Consider the following 18,326-nt stretch of genomic DNA (forward strand, 5'->3'; position numbering starts at 1 on the left):
GTGGATTCAAGGTAACCTAGTAAAATTCATTTGCAAGTTAATTAGAAGAACTGTGTAAAGAAATAAGAAAATATTAAAAAATAGCTTTACTGATGTTTATGTCAGATAGCGATTTTTTAAATAACTGAGTAATAATCCAGTTCTTGTATGCAATTCGAATCCAGTAACTATTGCTATATAAATATCCTAACAAAAAGTCTTTGTAATTCATCCCAACTTTGCCCAAGGGAATACTGAAAACATAGCATTGGTATACACAGTCATTGCTTTTTGGTCTCTCACTGCTTTAGGTGAACAAGGGCTTCTAGAACAGGTCCTTGTGGCAAGGGGAGGCACCTCCAGCCTCATTCCGCCCTTCTCCCCCGGTTATCCTTCAGATCATTATATCACACCTACTTTGTAGTGTGAGGGAAATGAAGCAGGGCTGAAGAATCAGCTCTCAAGGCTGATGACTGCATTAAATGCCCTGTAAATTCCCCTCTTCCTGACAGAAACTGCATGCAAATTTATCCTCATTCAATCAGTGAACCACCAACAAACAGTTTGCTCCCTCTCTTTCTGAAGGCTGATGGAAATATGATATTCCTGCCAGCTTCTTCGCCCCAAGATGCACAGAATTTTTCATTTAACTAATAATGGAAAAAAACACAAAACCCAACCGGCTAAAAACTGAAAAGAATAAAATAAATCCAAACTCAAACCCAGTACTGACTTAAAAAACAAACATTCATTTTGTTAAAGGAAGTGCTTTCAAATCTGTGACTAAACAGGAATTGTCTGCTGTAAAGAAGAAATATTATGGAGAAGGTTCTTGAAACAGAAGATGTCTCTAGAATCTGTTTGGAAGAGTGTCCTGGTCCCTTTGTTGGAATATGATCAATAAATTATGGCAAAGAACATGTTTTTAACAAACTACCTTCAAGAGGAATTTAATAAATGATCACAGGGTAAACTGGCCATTCGCTATTTAATGGAATACAATCCTTAATTATTAAGGATTTCCTTTCCCCCAGCTGTGATGCAAATAGCTACAGACAAAATTCCACTCGGCTGTTCTGAGGCACTTAACCACTCTAAGAACCTGACCGGAACAAAAAGCTGTAACAAATGCACTCCTACAAACAAACACTTGTAAACATTTGCAGAAGTCCTTTCCATATGGACTGCATCTGTTGGGAAGAACACACACACAATTCCAGTGTGACCCAGAGTCTCCATGGAAGTGTCTCTGCCCTGATTTCTGCTGAACCAGCTGACAAGGACCTGCAGGTCAATGAGCCTGTAAAGAATCTGCCACAGCAGCTTCCCAGGTAAGTAATAATCGTGCACACAGAGATGTGCTTCTGTCACATTCTTCATCCTGCACACAGAACTGCTCTGCAAAGCAGCGTTGTAAAGTAAATAAGGGAGACTAATTATGCCTGCAGAAACAAATCCCTGACACTCATGATCCAGGAATCCTGTCACTTCATTTCAGCTACAACAAAGAACCCAATCCATATTTCCATGAGGCTAAACTTTCCATTTCCTACAATAGTTTCCAAGCAAGAACATGGATGTGGAGAGAAAACCGAACCAGCAAATTTCACTGCTAAAACATTGCTGTGATGGGGGACAGAAAACACAAGTGCACTGGAATTGCTTCATCCAACTCCCAGTGCCAACTGTGGAATGTGAACCAGAGGGAAAAACCCTCTCTTGTAGACTCTGCCCTTAAATATGTGTTAGACACTGCATAAAATAGGCTGAATGTAGTTTTTCAGCATATACATATCTACATGTTGAAACTATCATTACTGTCCTGCTGATCTCCTGAAAATACAGACGTTCAGAAAAAGCTGCTCCTGTGCTTTGGTTTTTCACAAAACTATATGTAAGACCTTGTAAACAATAAATAACTTTAAACTTATCATGTTAATTTTACCACAAGCTGGAGTAAATAACATTTAAAATGGAAAGTTCATTTAAAAATAAAATTTTTTCTAGGAATTCTTGCCAACCCTCCCTGTGGGAAGAAGACAAAAGAATATACAAACGACCTTTATTTGCTCTTATTTCTTGTAGACTGTGGAGTGAGCATTACAAATATTACTTGTTAAGACCTTAGCCTACAAGAGAAAATTTTTCTACTTTACATTATTATGTTGGCATAAAACCAAAGTTTATGCTCTCTTAATGCAGCTTAAAACAAAGCATCAGCTAATTTAAACTGAAACAATTTCCCAGTTTATGGAGCAGTAGGTGGCCACAAAAAAATAGCTACCTCAGTTTAAAAATAAATTAGCTTTTGATTAAGTTGGGGAAGCTTTTATATGCAGACAGACCTAAAATTGTACTTCCTAGGTGATAAGTGTAACATTAATTACCATGGTGCTGGAAGTGTTCCATTTCCAGATTTGCAGTGAGGATCACACATTGCATCGCCTTTTCTGTCAGAAGTCAAACCTCCATAAATTACAGTATAAATATTCACAGCCCTCAGTGATGTGCTGATAAACATCAGACAGATCTGAGCTCGTTTTCTGAAGACCAGCACGAAACTCAATGAAGCACAACCACCAATTCCCTTCACCACGGTAGGTACCACCTTTTAACGACTGTTTATTTAGTTCGGTAACAGGACAACCAAATCACTTATCCTCCGCTCCAGGGACCAAGACAGACTCCAGGCACTTGTGATGGCAATACTAAGAATCACAGTGTGGTATTTAAATGCTGAGTATTTTTCCAAATTAAAAACCCAATTTAAAACCAAAAGAAGTGCTAAGATACTGTGTCTTTTCTCAAAGCAGACCAAATCTACATCTTCTCTAAATCACTTCTTGATTATACTCCGTATTATTCAAATGCACAACAGTCCTTGGAGGTCAGAAAATGGTTTATTCTGAAGCGATGGCAGCATTTGGACCGCTCCAGCAAAAAATTAGTTCCAGGACAATAAAGTCAACTTCATGGAAAATTCTGTATTTTGTGGCATTAACTATTACTTTCTTATGTTATACAGCACCACTGTAAATTCACCTTTTCCCTTCCTTTACCTGATAGGGTTTTTTATATCTGTGCAAGTGAAGAAGGCTAAAGCAAATTTCATAGGACAAGATCCCCAAATTTTGTGCTACCAGCTTTGAGGAAAAAGACCTAGAATAGAAGCAACAGGGCTAAAGCATGATTATAATGACATCTCTGTCCTTGGTGCTCTCTTTCACAACCATGAATCCTGAATATCCTGAATGAGAGCAATAGGAGCATCCCAGAGACCTGCTCCATCCATATCGCTGCAATTTATCCCCTCTTTAGTTTCTTTATCATAGCAACAGGGGAAGTGTAGGGACTCAGTCTGTTTCTAATACTCACAGCCAGTGTGAAAAAGCACTGTCTGAAAAGTGTCAAAGAAGAAAAAAGTCAGGTTAGGTAAATGGTCTCCTGTTTCCAGCAGCGTGGTGCTGCCATCCATCCATCAAACACAGCGAAGAAAACCTTGCTGTAACCTGGAGAACCAAATGCCTCTGCAATTACCCAAGACAACATTTAAGCAGTAGGAGCTCTCAGTAAGTTAATAGAGCGTAAGACAGAGCGACTCAAAGCACCATGCCCAGGCAGAGCGTTCCCATAATGATCCCACTCCATCTCTATCCACTGGGCTGGGCTCAAAACCATCTGTATTATTTTCTCAGGGAACATGCCCTCCCCCTCTATCAATTAACTATCACAGTAAGTCATGCTACCACAGCTGAAGACAGCTATAAATTACTGTCATTTCCCTAACGTGCAGGTTCACAAGTGAATGATGATCTCAAATGATTCAAGTGTTTGTTTTACAAAAAGCAGGGAATGCATATGGACTTAACAGATGACAAACTTGAGGCTTATGATGAGAAACTGCCATTGTCTTTTAATCACAGTCTCACAATAAACGAAAATTAGAGAGTCCCGTCCTGTGGGACCATTTGTAATTAGCTCAGTGACAACCCACATAAACTTGGATGGAAACGCTCCAGGAGAGAGCTGAAGCCAGTCTGTATTCACAAACCCAGACTACTAGCTGCAGTTGAAATCTCTTTCTAAATATTCCTCTCATCTAGCACATCCAGTAACTCCCAAAATACATATACGGTACAGAAGATAGCTGCAAGCCAGTCAGTTGCAATTATGGTTTTAGATCACCAATCAAGTCCTTCCCGGCAAGACTGCACAGTCAAATTCAACACAAGCCCAGCACTAACACTGTCGACATCAGACCTGGTATAAATTGCTGAAACACAATTAATAACTCTCCAGGTCACCTAGTAAATAAACGAACACCAAATCTATTAGTTAAGCAGCACTGCTTGGGTGGTACAATAGCTGAGACGCGAGTGCTGTGCACTGCTGTGCAGCACAAGGGCAGGAGCTGTGGATTTGATTACAATGCAATACCAGAACATCTTCGATGCACAAGTATCAGGTGCAGAGTGTCATGCTTGGCCCAGTGTGGCTGGAACAAGAAGCTGGATGCATTTAAAGGAGACAGACATGTAGAGGACAAACTAAAATTAGAAGCACATTCCCATGGGCAGTCCATGAAAATACTAACACACTGGTGAAGCCACTATAAAAAGAACTTCCAAATTTGGAAGGTGACTAGGAGGAGAGAGGTATCATTAAACCCCTCTCAACTGAAAAAAATGCCTGGATCAGCAGTTTTGTAGGGGTAGGAAAGTCTCCGGTGCTGAAATGTGAAAAGGCCCAGCCTGAACTGAGCAATTACGAGCTATTTACCCACTGCCAGTGATGGAGGTTGGTGTTATTTGCAGGGTCAGAGCATTCACTCCATGCCAGGATGCAGCAGAAAGCTGAGGAGTAGACCAGCTTGCATCCTTTGGAATGCCATGCCTTTGATCGATACTCCCAACAGCAGTGCAACAAAACCAGGATAAAAAGGGAATTTGTGACTTTTTAAAAGCCAAAGCTTGAAAGAGTGAGGAAAATGTTCAAGGACACTTCTTGAAACGCTCGCTCCAAGCCTGGAGTGTTTAGGCAGATGTCTGTCTACCTGGAACTCGTCGGAGCTGTCCCCTGGCCCTCAGGTACCAGGGGAAGATGAGCCAGGCTGGCACCAGCCTCTCCCACCCCTGCCATGCACAGGGACAGGCAAGGGTGACATCCCAGCAGAGCTATGGACATGCTAGGCCAAGCAGGCAGACTAAGGCCTGACTTTCCATGTGCTGTTTCCAATATATATCTAAGATATTATAAAATCTCTTCCTGAATGGGCATTCCATTAATAAAGATGCAGAAGGTGCATATAAAATGCAAAACGCAAGCAGATAAGGGATTTCTGCACATGACATGGCACAGACAAGTTCAGCCTATAAAATGCACTTCCAAATCCACACCCTGGAAGCAGGGAAATCCTGCATTCCAAAGAGGCTGTTGCTGTTTACAGCTTTTAGTCAAATTACACTTTCTTTAGTCACAATATTTAAAAATGAAAGCAAATGCAATTTTAAGAAAAAGAACACAAACATCTTTACAGGGATGCAGCTGTATCCACTTTTCCTTCCAGTACCTGGCTTGCTGATCAGCAGGGAAGATGGAAGTAAGTCTTCCCCAGGGTGCAAATGGCAAGACAGGAGGCCACAGACACATGCTGGAGTTGGAAAATCCCAGCTAGGCACAGAGACACATTTATTTATTCCCATGCATAGGAAGATGATCAAACACTGAAGTGGTGCCTGGACTGGCTGGGCAATCTCCTTCTGTGCAGAGTCTCCAAACTCAGCAGGAAGGCTCTGATTTACCTAAATTTACTGGACATAGTTTGAGCAGGGAGTTGGGACTGGGTGATTTCCAGAGATCCCTTCCAACCCAAGATTCCATGATCCATGATACTTTTTTGCAGAGGGCTGGGTATGTAAGTAAAGCAAGATGTCTGGGCAGATGGGAGTAGCCCCACAGATTCTCTCTCCTAATGCGTTTCCTGGCTTGGTATGGCATCTGGAAAAGGAGCAAAGCCATTCCAAAGCTCCACAGTGAGCTCCCAAAGCACCACTCCTGATTTATGGTTGCAAAGTCAAAACATGACCCACGGTCCAAAGCCAGGAGACCTTCTTTTTGCCTCTTGCTGCTCCCAGCTCACATGGCCAGCATTTCCTCATCCCACTCCTTCTCTCTGCCCCCGTATCTGAACAGATCCTTTTCTGCTCACCACAGGGAAAGGGGCAGGGGGCAGGGAGGGGTGTAAGGCGGGAGGCAGCTCTCAGGTGGTACAGACAGCCCAACACTTTCTCTTTGAGGCACCTTTTCCAGAAGGAGGGTGACATCCTGGGTGACATGACTCACCGGCCATGGGCTGGAATGCCATGGGTGATTTAGACTGCCTGGGAAAGAAATGCTGCCTGAATGGTAATACCTTATTTTCTCTAGGGAAAGGGAACGGGCCAAGAAAAAAGTATCCCACAGAATGAGTTCAGCCCAGAGCCGCAAATGCCAAGGCTGGGGCAGGATTATCACAGAAAACACATGACAACAGTTTTACCACCCCTGCAGGAGCCGCTCTGATGCCATCCAGTGATGCCCTTCCATATCACCCCATATACTGTGACCTGTTTTCAGCTGGGGGTTGGTTTTTCCTTACCCTCAGATCAAGTAAAGGTTCCCAATATTTGGGTATCAATCCAAGAACCAGTGCAGAATTCACCTATTAGACCATCAGTAACATTGTCTGTAAAAGCACAGGGAACAGAACTTACAATATCCCCTAAAAATGCTCTAAAAATGTCTGTGCTAGCTTTGCTGAAAGAAAAAGCTTAGTTTAGCTGAAGTAGCAGAGATCTCTGTTTTTGGAGGAGAGAGTCCAGAGGAAAATTACATATTTGTGGTTTAGCTGGGAGTCACGATGTCTATCCGTATGCATAACACGTGGTTGCAGATTCATAACAAACAAAGCTTTCAAACAACAAAAAAATGTGAGTTCTGAAAGATCCATCTTGTGTGTGCAGAGAGACAGCAATTCATTTCAGTAGAGCTTATTTCCATGGCTCTTCTAGTCAGCAGTGCAGCCAATTATGAAACTCTTCATTCCAGGAAACACATATAGAAAGTAAAGCAGAACAAGAGATGAAAATACAAGTGGGAAGTGTGGCAGCCACCTCAGTCCTCACCCCCCACAGCAGGATCCTCAAGAGAGGTGTTTAAATTCCACTTCCTGTTTCTGTGGATTACTCTATTTTACATTTAAAATGACTGCCTGCAAAAGTGGAGTGGACTTCAGGGAAAGAAAAAATGTTTAAGAGAATCTGGCCACACTGTGAAAAGAACTTTCATGCATTTAAGGAAACATACAAACAGAGGCTTAAGAAGGGATGGAAAATGCTTCAAGATCTGGTTCACACTTGATTTATATTGAATCATTACCTATTTTGGTGCAAATTAAGCATGTACTTTCCGAGGCAAAAAAATGACAAAACTGGTGGCAAAGCTTAGTGAAACCTCATTTCCTCGGTCTATTATGGATACTGCTACAGTTATCAGGGATATTACAGGCAGCAATGCTTCACTTGAGCTAAAATAACCTTGTGCTCCATTAACAGGAAAGAGAATTAATGTAGCATGGCAAAGAGTGGTGTCATTGTCTGCACTCAAAGACATTTTTATGCTCCGCAGTAACCCAGAAGAGCGAAACTTAAAGACGCAAGGCCACTTCTAGCAGAATAAAAGGATTCTGCTGCAAACAAAAGAGACAAAAGCTGTAACACAGAATAAAGCAGCCTTCCCCCTACTTTGCTGGCACACTCAGGCCACATTATCTGATGCTTCATATGGCTCATGCTGAAAATCACTGACACATTGATTAGCAATACATAACTTACAGTCTTTTAACTATGGGGGTTTTTGATACTCCACTCGCTTCAGGGCCACCAACAGCCCGACAGAAGGCCCTTCCACTCCAAATCCTTACAGCAGAAGTGAGAACTTGCAGGCTTTTCCTCTTAAGCATCAACATACATTCACAAGAACTTCACCAACTCAAAGGAATAAGATGCACATCAGTAACAAAAACTGCTGAGAAGGAGAAAGCCTGCAGAAAACCCAGCTGCAACAAACCCGGCTATGGCCCCCCTGTGTGCTCTTGCCTGGTGCAGTCTCATTCCAGTACATTTAATTTCACAAACAGCAACTGCAAAACCAGCTTCTGCATTCTGTTGTTGCACTTCACTAGTCAGTTACTTGCTGCAGCCATGGCTGACTTTAAACATTTCAATCTGTTATTTTATAACACTCATTAAATTGGCTCTTACATTAAATATGAAATCATGTTATGTCACTGGTTTATTTGGTTCCTTGATATTTTATTTTAGTTCTCTCAAAGACTGTGGTTCACCTTATCACGGAAATTGCAAATTTAATTAATTCAACAGAATGAATGAGATTTAAAACTGTTGAAGTGATCAGCTCATCTAAGCAATAAAAATAATTAAAGGAAGTGAGATTCTCTAATGCATCAGTGCCATGTTATATAGAGCTTCATATTTATAGAAAAAGTTATATTTATTTATTTATTTGCATAGCTATAGTTAATACATCCCTGAGGACCATATTTATTGAGCATAAGTTTGTATAGCTGGGGATTGGTTTGATTTTCACTGCATCAGGAAGCAACTATATATTTCTTACATAAAGTAAAACCTTAAATTAAGCTCAGGAAAAAAAAAAACAACAACTATGCTAAAGAACTACATCCACTCAACCTGAACAGGCTTGATTTCTTACCCTTTGTTTGGTTTATAGAGTAACTTAATTCATACCAATGGAGCTACTCACAACTGCGCCACAGTAAGACAAAGGAGATTCAGAAAGGAGTTACTGCATCCACATTTTCTATATATTAGTAGTGTTTCTCTTGAGATTCTTGGGACTTTATGAAGTGCTATGCACATACTTGGTGAATATAAACATAAAGGACATATTGTTGTGCACAAAGGACATCCCTCCTCCATCTTTAATTACCCTTTGTTCAAAAAGGACAAGGCAATACGCAGTTTCTTATTTCCCCCCCATGAGGAATTTAACAGCTTCAATGCTCATGTTTTGTGTTATGGAGGGGAAAGTAACCCCAAAATGCAGGCTGTTCTTACTTTTCTTGTGGCAAAAGGAGTAAGTAAGCTGGACACCAGCAGAGTGTGGTGAGGAGCAGTGCCAAGTTTGGGCACTACCGATTTCCCTAGCCATTGATGAGAAGTTCCCAGCTCAAAGCGTGGAAATGAGCAGACTCCAAACGGACATCAACACACCCATGAAACTAGATTAGGGATTTGTGTTTCCCCTGGTGTCCCAGTCTGTTCTGCATCTAGGCTGCCTCTTGGCCTGCTGCAGTTCTTCACGGGGCAGAGGCCTTGCTGCTGTCAGAGCACACTTGTCCGATGCCCCAGCTCCAGCCTGGCTGAGGCGGGACCCGCAGAGCTGCAGGAACAGGCCCCGTCTGCCTGGCAGCCCTGCTTACCTCTAAGTCCCCTGACTTACAGAGCCATTCAGGGACAGCCTGGCCTCGTGCCCGAGGGACTTCATTTATCACCTGAAGGGCTGCCACATGTCAGTAAAATCTGCTGCTGCCTTTGGGGAAGGGATGAAGATTGATCAGAGTCAGACTTGAGCCTGATGTTGCAGGCTAATGGACCCTGCCTGCCTGCCACAGCTTGTACACAGTCCGTAAGGCCTGGGAGGTGGTGACAGGGGCAGGGAATCGTGGGCTGTAAGGAAGTGGGAATGCAAAGCCAGCAAAAGCCCCTCCAGTACTTACAGAGAGATCTTGACTGTGTAACTCCCATTAGGAAAATATTACCCAAATGCAGCACAAACCTTGCAAGAGCAAACTCTGCTTGGGAAAAAATCTCCATGGTTTTACCAGGTTTGAATCAGCAGTTTTCCAGAATGGGTCAGAGCTTGTATCATCAGACTAATGCAGATTTTATCATTCCTTGGGATCTCCTAAACCAAAGTCAGCAAAGCAGCTGTAAATCAATGCCAAATGTCATAACAAGATGGTGTAACAGCGTTACACAACTGAAAATGTGTAGATTGCAAGACTAGAAATCAGAGTGTAAAAAACTAACTTTACCTAAAGTTAAAAGAGGACCAAGAAATCAAAGTTTAACAAAGACGATAAAGGAGAGAAATTGGGAAAATGACAATGGATTTCTTGGTGAAGAGATGGCAATTTAGTAATTTTCTTTCCAAACTTCTAAATTAAAAATTTGGGACCATCAGTACACACGGAACTGCTGGAAAAGTAAGTCACTCAGGATGAAAAATCCTGCGCGGGTATGTGCTCAGCAAAGGAGGTAAGGCTTTAATGTCACTCGGTGTGCAATCTCACAAAGAAAAAGCACTAGGTTCTCCGAACAGCAAGGCTTCACCAACATTTCCATCCTTTTTAAACTCTGTAAAAAAGCAACCCTCTACACATTGACATGCAGCCATGTCACCACAGTAAGAACGTGAGAAACACAGCAATGCTGAAAATGACACTAATGCACAAACTCCTGCAGCCCAGGAGCTCTGTTACCACAGGAACATGAGCTGTGTTTGCCTAGAAATTTCCTACCGCAGTGTAGCAGAGGCCAGATCACTCAAGTGTAGCTGGAAGAGGAGAAATTACCAGCATTGCTGAAGACTGATGAGGAAGAAAGGATCCTGAGCCTCCTTAAAGTTTGCTCTCCAGGCCTGCACGTTCAGCTAATGGCTTTTGCCTCATTTTAATTCCCACACAAAATTCAGCAGAGCTCATTTTCTACTACAGTGATACAAAGGACTGAGGTAAGAAGAGGCAGAAATCACAAGTATTGGTGAGGAGTAAATCTAAGTGGAAAGGATGAGGGAATTCTGTGGGTTTTAAACAAACTTTCACATATACATTACTTAAGTGGGAAATGGAGATTCAAAAAAGGAGAACAGAAAATACTGTTTGTAATCCACTTTCCTTATTTTTCCTACACATTCATTAGGCATCATGACTACAAGGCTAGACAGAGAAGAAACCATAGATTTATTAAAAGGATGAATAAAAGAAAGAGATGCTGAAAAACAAACTGAATTAGTTATGTGCAAAGCAGTGTCTGCACAGAAAAGTTCAGCTTTCAGAGATGTACTGGAGCTCTGCCTGTAGAAGAAGTTAAACAACCTCTTCAAGGAAGATTTCCACGACACTTCTTGGCTATGAACGTGAACAGTAAGGACTGCACAGAAACAGGATCATTTAACATTTGGCCTTTCTTCAACAATAGTTAGCTTTCCAAAAATAACTGCCTCGTCGTTGAGAAACCACCCAATCAATTAAACCAGATCTCTGCTTACCTAGAGAAATCACACTAAAAAAAACAGTTACCACTTTTTCCTTATTTTTCTTAACTGACACATACTTTTTGTCAGAGCTGAGCTCCCTTCCTCCGGCACATTTCCTTTTCCACTCTTAGTGCTTCCCGATGTGATGCAGCTCCATTACTCACCAGAGATGACAGTTCAAAAGAGGATGTGATAGCGACCCAAGTGTAAGAGCTCCAGCAAGGTGCTGGAAGCACTTGGAATGATTTTAGGGTCATCGTTTAGCTGGCTGAGGGCATGGCTGCAGAAGACAGAATATGACAGAATACGATGCCCGCTGCCGAACCCTGGCACGGTAATTCCAGGTCATGAAAACCTTCTCTCAAGACAGATCTAGAACACGGCAGTTTTTCTGAAACAGGAGCAGAACACTGTCCATTATCCCTCGAACTGTGCACCTTGGTGCAGGTGGTGATGCACAGTTGGTGCAGACTTGCAGAGTCAGTTTGCACTCCAAGCCAAACCTCACAGATACAAATCGTGCACGTGGAACAGCTGGCCTGCCACAGAGGAGCTGAACTCCATCCTACAGCACTCCAAGCCACTTGACAAGCTAAAGACTTGTGTCCACATGGAACCAATTTAGACTTTCGTTTCAACTGAGTTCTGTGCATTTCAGCCCTTCCCCTGCATCAGTTCACTGTTGTCTTTTGGTGATATTCCCTGGCTTGTGGAAGCTCACAAATCCGTTCTGGTTCTAGTAAGGCCCAGGTGAATGGCTCTCGAGTCTGACTACACCATACGTGTAACCACAGCTGCAGAAGGGCTGCACCTCCTCCCTAAAAGGACTTGTACATTCCCTTATCTCTCACCACTTTACAGAGCAAAACCATTGGTGGGATAAAATAGCACAGATAACACTCCTCTTCCTCCTTAACCAAATTTCTAGGTCAAACCTGTCAAAGCTTAAGAGAGATGCTGCAGAAATTTGACACGTCATTTTAAGCTGTGGTACACTTGTTCTCGCTTTCTATTTATCATTAAAAGGAAGGAGCTGATTTCATGCTGGGCACCAAACAATTTTCTTAGTCTAAAAATGCCATAATGGACAGGAAATTCCCACCCTTCTGCAGAAGTCTCAGGTACAGCAAATATTCTTGTGAGAGATACCCCTGGCATATAAATCAGTGTATGAAAAACTGAAAAACCCAGCTCCAGTTCTCTTACGATCAAGGTACCTATCTGTCTACACTATTTCTAAAGCAAGGAGACAGTCACACTCTACCGCCCCCCAAAAATAACTTTATTTTTTGCTTTACATGGTTAGCAAACACAACTCTGGAAATAAAAGGAGCAGAGCTTTCTTCATCTCGGAAGGACAGAATCTCAAACACAAAATACAGTATAAAATAAGCATCTAACTAAAACCAGCACTAATGATTGACATTGGTCTGTCTCACTGTGCAACAGACACTGTCCGCTGAAATTTTTCTGCAGGTCTCCAAAAATCACAAACAATCCTGGAAAGAGCCCCTCCTACACACTGCTCAAAGCCCCCCGAAGACCTGCCACGGGGAGCTCATCAGTGGCAGAGCAATGGCTCAAAGATGAGAACACTTCATGCTGCTTTAGGTGATCCATCAGCTTATTGCATCCCGTAGCAGAATTCATAAAGAGCACCACATTATAAAGGAAGTCTTGCCTGGAGATATTTGCACTTCATTTCTGAGCTGCTCTTTGTTAATTTCCATTTCCCTTGAATTTTCTAAACTGATAAATACTGTATAAAGCAATGAAATGTTCCTACCGATATTAGGATGCTTCAGGAGGCGACAGATTCTAGCTTCTCTTTCCAGTTTCTGGTGATCTGCATCAAAAGAAAGCAAAAGAGTTGCTGTTAGTATGAAGATTAACATAGCTTAGTGTATTTGCTTTAGAGAATCATCACATCATCATCTGATGGGATTTTTAAAAAAATCTCTCCTTTGTTTAGATCCACTAGTATTTTCTTCCAAACTGTAATATTGAATTGACTGTTTTTAACCTTTGGGTAGAGCAGGAGGCTGGAGCTCTGGACTTGTACATCACCGAGCCCTACCAACATTTCTGGAGATAAAATACTACTGCTTGTGTCAAGCTCTGTTTTCTACAATAAACAACACAGATATTCCAAAATACTAACTTTGGAAAATAGAACTGCTTGAAATGTAAAAAATATGCTTTGAACCTTGAAAATCTTAAGAAATGAACAAGTTTAGAAAAAGTTGCTTTGGATGGCAACTCTTAAGAGTCAAAGATTTAGTATCAGATGTTAAAATTAATCAATTTAATCCTTACTACAAAGTATCCAGTTAGATATGTAGCTTAAAAGAACTATAACAACAGGTCTAAAATAAAAGAGAGAAAGCAAACACCACCTTTAAACTACTTTACACTTCAAGTTTCTCACAACACATTTTAAATCAGGAGGAAAGAACAAGAAAAACTTGTTTCATTTTTCTGCAGTTCGTACTTCCTAATATTTGCAGTCAACTTTATCAACAACTGAAACGATTTTACATATGGTAACAGCTCAGATTATTTTCATATGCTTTTACGAACTGGGATCATTTTTGAGCTAGTCACGACTTGTCAACTGACCCATCATACTTTCTGAGGCCTCAGAGCCTCCACCCCTTGCATGAGAAAATTTGTCAGCCTAACTCTCTTTACCTTAATGTTTATTAAAAAAATAAATAAATCAAAAGTTAAAAGTACTAAAAAGAAGTATAAATGTGCAAGACAAGCTTAAAGCTCTTTTTTTAAAGTTAAACACTGCCACTGAGGTTTCCTGTTAAGATTTTTGAATTCAGTTGCAGCGAGGCTGAAACATAAGCACAGACATCTACAGTTACAGCACCTTCATGTCCAGCAGCTCTGGCTGTAACTTAATCGTGGGCTGAGCACTTGGCACATTACCCAGAGCAAGCAGAGAGATGATCTGCAAGCGAAACTGAACCAAACTGGGGTGAGAACAAAGATGAAAATGTGAACACTGCCTCAAAAGCAAAGAAACAGACCAGGGGCTATTGGATATTTAGTGTAGGAGATGTGCCTCTGGGGCACACCAGCTCTGCTTTCAAAGACTGCTCTGTACCCCCTCCAGCTATATTTACAGATCAGCCAGCACAGCCAGAAACCTGGAAAGTGTCTGATAGTCTTCTATGAAGTGCTAAAAACATCCTGTGTTGACTCTTCAGGAATAACACAGGTATAGTAAAGAACTTCATCTCCAGCCTTGAATATGAAGTATAAACATTTGAAGTTCCTTTGCTATCAACTGCTATATCACAGCTTCTTGAACTGGCACTAGATTATGATTAATATTCAGCTCTCCTTCACAGACATGACAGTGGTCTCAGATAACAAATACGAGAGCTGAACACTTTCAGGGATGAGGATAGGCTAAAATGCTGCTGCACGATTTAAGAACAATAACTGTATTGATTAAAAAGGCATGCCTGATATTTTTCAAATCACAATAAAAACATCTTAGAGATGCTGCTGGATGCACTGCAATGTAGGAAGGTAACACCTACCTCATCACCAACATCATTATTATTGACCACATTATATATTCCCAGGTTTTTACTCCAAATTGAACCTATATATTAATGAACACCAAGGAGGCGTTCCCTGCTGTCCCACAAATGAGAACAATGAGCTCTGTGCATTTAACTCCTTCAGCTGTTGGTGTCACAGTAATTACTATCACACCTGCTGGGTGACTGCAGGTACCTCATAGCCTGCATACTGTGCTCTGAGGCAGCAGAATGAGCAGTAAGTACTCCCTGAGCCTGGAATTTAAGTGGATACACATTAAGGTCCAGAAGATGACAGCAGCACTTCCAAAGAAATAGAGTATTCCTTAGTGTTGTTAGAGGAGTAAGTCTACAGTAAGTGTTTGGGGGTGGGACCAAAACGCAAATTTAACTTCACACGGTATCCAAGAAAATAACTCTCCTCTAAAATCTGCAGGTTTGTTCTGAGTTTTAGGAAATACCGTTCCTTCCTCTCTCCACTTGGTTTATTTACAAGTACTCGCAACTGCAACTGCTGTGCCACCCGTAGCTATTTGTGTTACCCTGCCTCCTGCCAGGGCTCAAGTACTGGGGAGCTGAAGGTGAATGTCAAAGGGCAGCACACACCGAAATACTTCGAGCACTCAGCTCCCAAACATCTGAAGGGTAAGGTGTGCCACTGCAAAGTCCACTGGGAAAGAAGTGTCCTGCCATACAGCCAGGGAAACTGCCTAGCAGGCACAAACTCCCCCAAACCCTGAGAAAGTTTGGGATAGCATCTGGGGGCAAATGTCTGTGTTACAACAGTATCACAGGAAAAGTTCTGGAAAAAATAAATTCAATAATAGGTCACTTACTGAAATCAAAGAGTTAATGCCTCTCAATTTTGCGGCATATAATTCACCAGCTAAGACTGTGTTTACCTGCCAGGTAAACATGAAAAATTATTATCAGGAACAGGAAGCCAAGCTTGAATGCCGCACAGATAATATAAAGGGAACACAGAAGTGCATTTATATACTTGTTTCCTTTCCTTTCTTTTAATTACCTAAACTCAATTACAAACAGGTCTTCTACATTGTCTACTTAAGAAACTGTAATTAAATGAAAAAATACAAGCTCAAAAGCAGCAAAGCAAATGCAGAAGAAGGAATGGTCTACAAATTCAAGATTATTTTATGAAAGCAAGTCTCCATAAGTGAACAATGGCATCTACCACAGCAACAGCCCGTTGCCAAGATTGGAAAAAGATCACTGCCTGTCAACCACTGATACCATCAAAGGGAAAGCAGCAACGAGAATAATGCGAGTTTATTAATGGAAAAAAACCTTGCAGCCACCTAGAAGTAAGTTTAATCTGACATGGGGCCAAGAAGAAGAAAAAAGAAAAGAAAAAGATTTAATCTACCAAACCATGAACACTTCAGCCTTTACAATAACAAAATTCTGTGAAACTTGAAACAGACAGAATATAACTGGAGAACTGGGAGTACACACAGACTATATAAATTTAAAATCTTGAACTAGTCCTCGTCCATGATGATGTTCTAGTAGACCAAAAGCTAATACTATAATTTATGACACCTGCCTCGGAAAATCAGACTTCCTGCACTGAGTTTCTACTAGGTAGGCAAATAAAATAACTAATTGTTTCAAGTAGTATCAATATTTGCTCTCTGACAAAAGCTTACATATGTAGACTACACACATTTCTTGGATTACATCGTAACATTTTATAATTAAAGACGCATAATGAAGGTCTTTAATTATGCATTGTCCATTTTATTATATGAAAACATGTAATTAATGTCTCCAGCATATATCTCTTCTACTAAAGCGACATGAATCTTCACCCAAAGTGCTGATCCTGCATGACCACCCAAACTGGGCTTATCACCAGGGCAGAAACATGCACCTCTCACCACCTACCAATGCAAGTATCTACAATGCAAATGTCTCCAAAGCAAAGAATCTTTCTAAAAAGTATCTGTAGCAACTTTTGTAGTTGCTTTTAATTATTTCATTATTAGAGCCTGTAGTCCACAGCAAACAATACAAAAGCATTTTCCCAATGTCCCTTGCATTGTCTTGTCCATTTCGTATTTTCCCCCCAGGACTGACTGGATAGATTATTAGTCAGCACAAGCTGATGTGTGCTTTGGCAAATGGCTTGCTTGTCCTTTTGAGCCTGGTCCCTACAACTGCTTCCTGCTCTGTGCAATAAGGTTCAACACTAGTATTTTCCATGTTTTTCTTTACACAGCTCAACGAAGAGAAAACAAGGAGCGCTAACTTGAAGGGGGCTCTACGGACTGTATTGCAACCCCAGAGCACCTTGATGCTGTTACATTCTGCCATGGAAATAGAAAATGACTGCAGAAATTCTGACAACACAACGCACAGGTTAACAGAGCAAAAACTTCTCCCCTGCACCACCCTGGATTTTGTCAACTTTGCTGACAGCTGTCTAGAGCACAGCGAAGTGTCCAGAGTCTGGTGGAACGTAAATATTTGTGATTTAAGGGCATGCTGTGTATAGGAACAGTGCTGTAACAGACACTTGCCTTAAGTCCAGGAATGTGGTTTATACACAATCTAACTGCATCAAATTGAGTTTCTAAACTCCCTCTGATGAAGCATTAAGGCTCTGGAAACAGCCCAGGTCTATTTCTTAGACCTGACCATTTCTGTAAGCTGGAGTCACTAGCAGGTGTGCTGGTTTCTGCCAGGATAATTCGCTTCCAAGTGCCTGGTACAGTGCTAAGTTCTGCATTTAGGATGAGAATCATGTTGATCCCACAGTGATGTTTTAGCTGCTGCTATAAGCAGTGTTTGGACTGTCAGCTTCTCACAGCACCCCACAGGCTGGGGCTGACCTGCTGGAGAGCAGCTCTGCAGGGAAAGACCTGTGGGTCCAGGCAGACAACAAGAGGCAGCAGTGCCTCGGGGGCCGAGGATGCCAATGGTATTCCGGGCTACATGGGGAGGAGTGTGGCCAGCAGGATGAGAGGTGATCCTCCCCCTCTGCTCTCCCCAGCTGGGGCCACATCTGCAGTACTGGCTCCAGCTCTGGGCTCCCCAGCTCAAGACAAACAAGAAAGGACTGGGGAGGGGCCAGCAGAGGCCACAGAGATGATGAAGGGACTGGGGCACCTTTCTTATCAAGAAAGGCTGAGGGAACTGGGCCTCTTTGGCATGGGGAAGAAATGACACAGAGGGAATCTTACCAGTACAGACAAATACTGCAAAGGGCGGGTGCCAAGAGGATGAGTCCAGATTTTTCTCAGTGGTGCCCAGTGGCAGGACAAGGGGCAATGCGCACAAACTGGAACACAGGAAGTTCCATCTGAATGTGAGTGAACACGTCTTTACTGTGAGGGTGACTGAACACTGCAAAAGGCTGCTCAGAGAGGGTGTGGAGTTCTCTTCCCTGGAAACACTCAACATTCACCTGGACATCACCCTGTG

General features: G+C 41.9%; 1 protein-coding gene across 15 annotated transcripts in view; it reads right to left on the bottom strand.

The window, feature by feature from the left end:
• CAMK2D (calcium/calmodulin dependent protein kinase II delta) overlaps positions 1 to 18,326 on the bottom strand; it is a 120,023-nt gene that overhangs the window by 59,809 nt on the left and 41,888 nt on the right. For all 15 annotated transcript variants that reach the window (XM_066318383.1, XM_066318392.1, XM_066318388.1 and 12 more), the window contains exon 4: positions 13,106 to 13,165. In XM_066318383.1, coding sequence (XP_066174480.1) covers positions 13,106 to 13,165 — 60 coding nt within the window. The remainder of the gene's footprint in view (positions 1 to 13,105; positions 13,166 to 18,326) is intronic.

This window comes from Sylvia atricapilla, chromosome 4, assembly GCF_009819655.1.
Source record: "Sylvia atricapilla isolate bSylAtr1 chromosome 4, bSylAtr1.pri, whole genome shotgun sequence".
Taxonomy (NCBI): Eukaryota; Metazoa; Chordata; class Aves; order Passeriformes; family Sylviidae; genus Sylvia; species Sylvia atricapilla.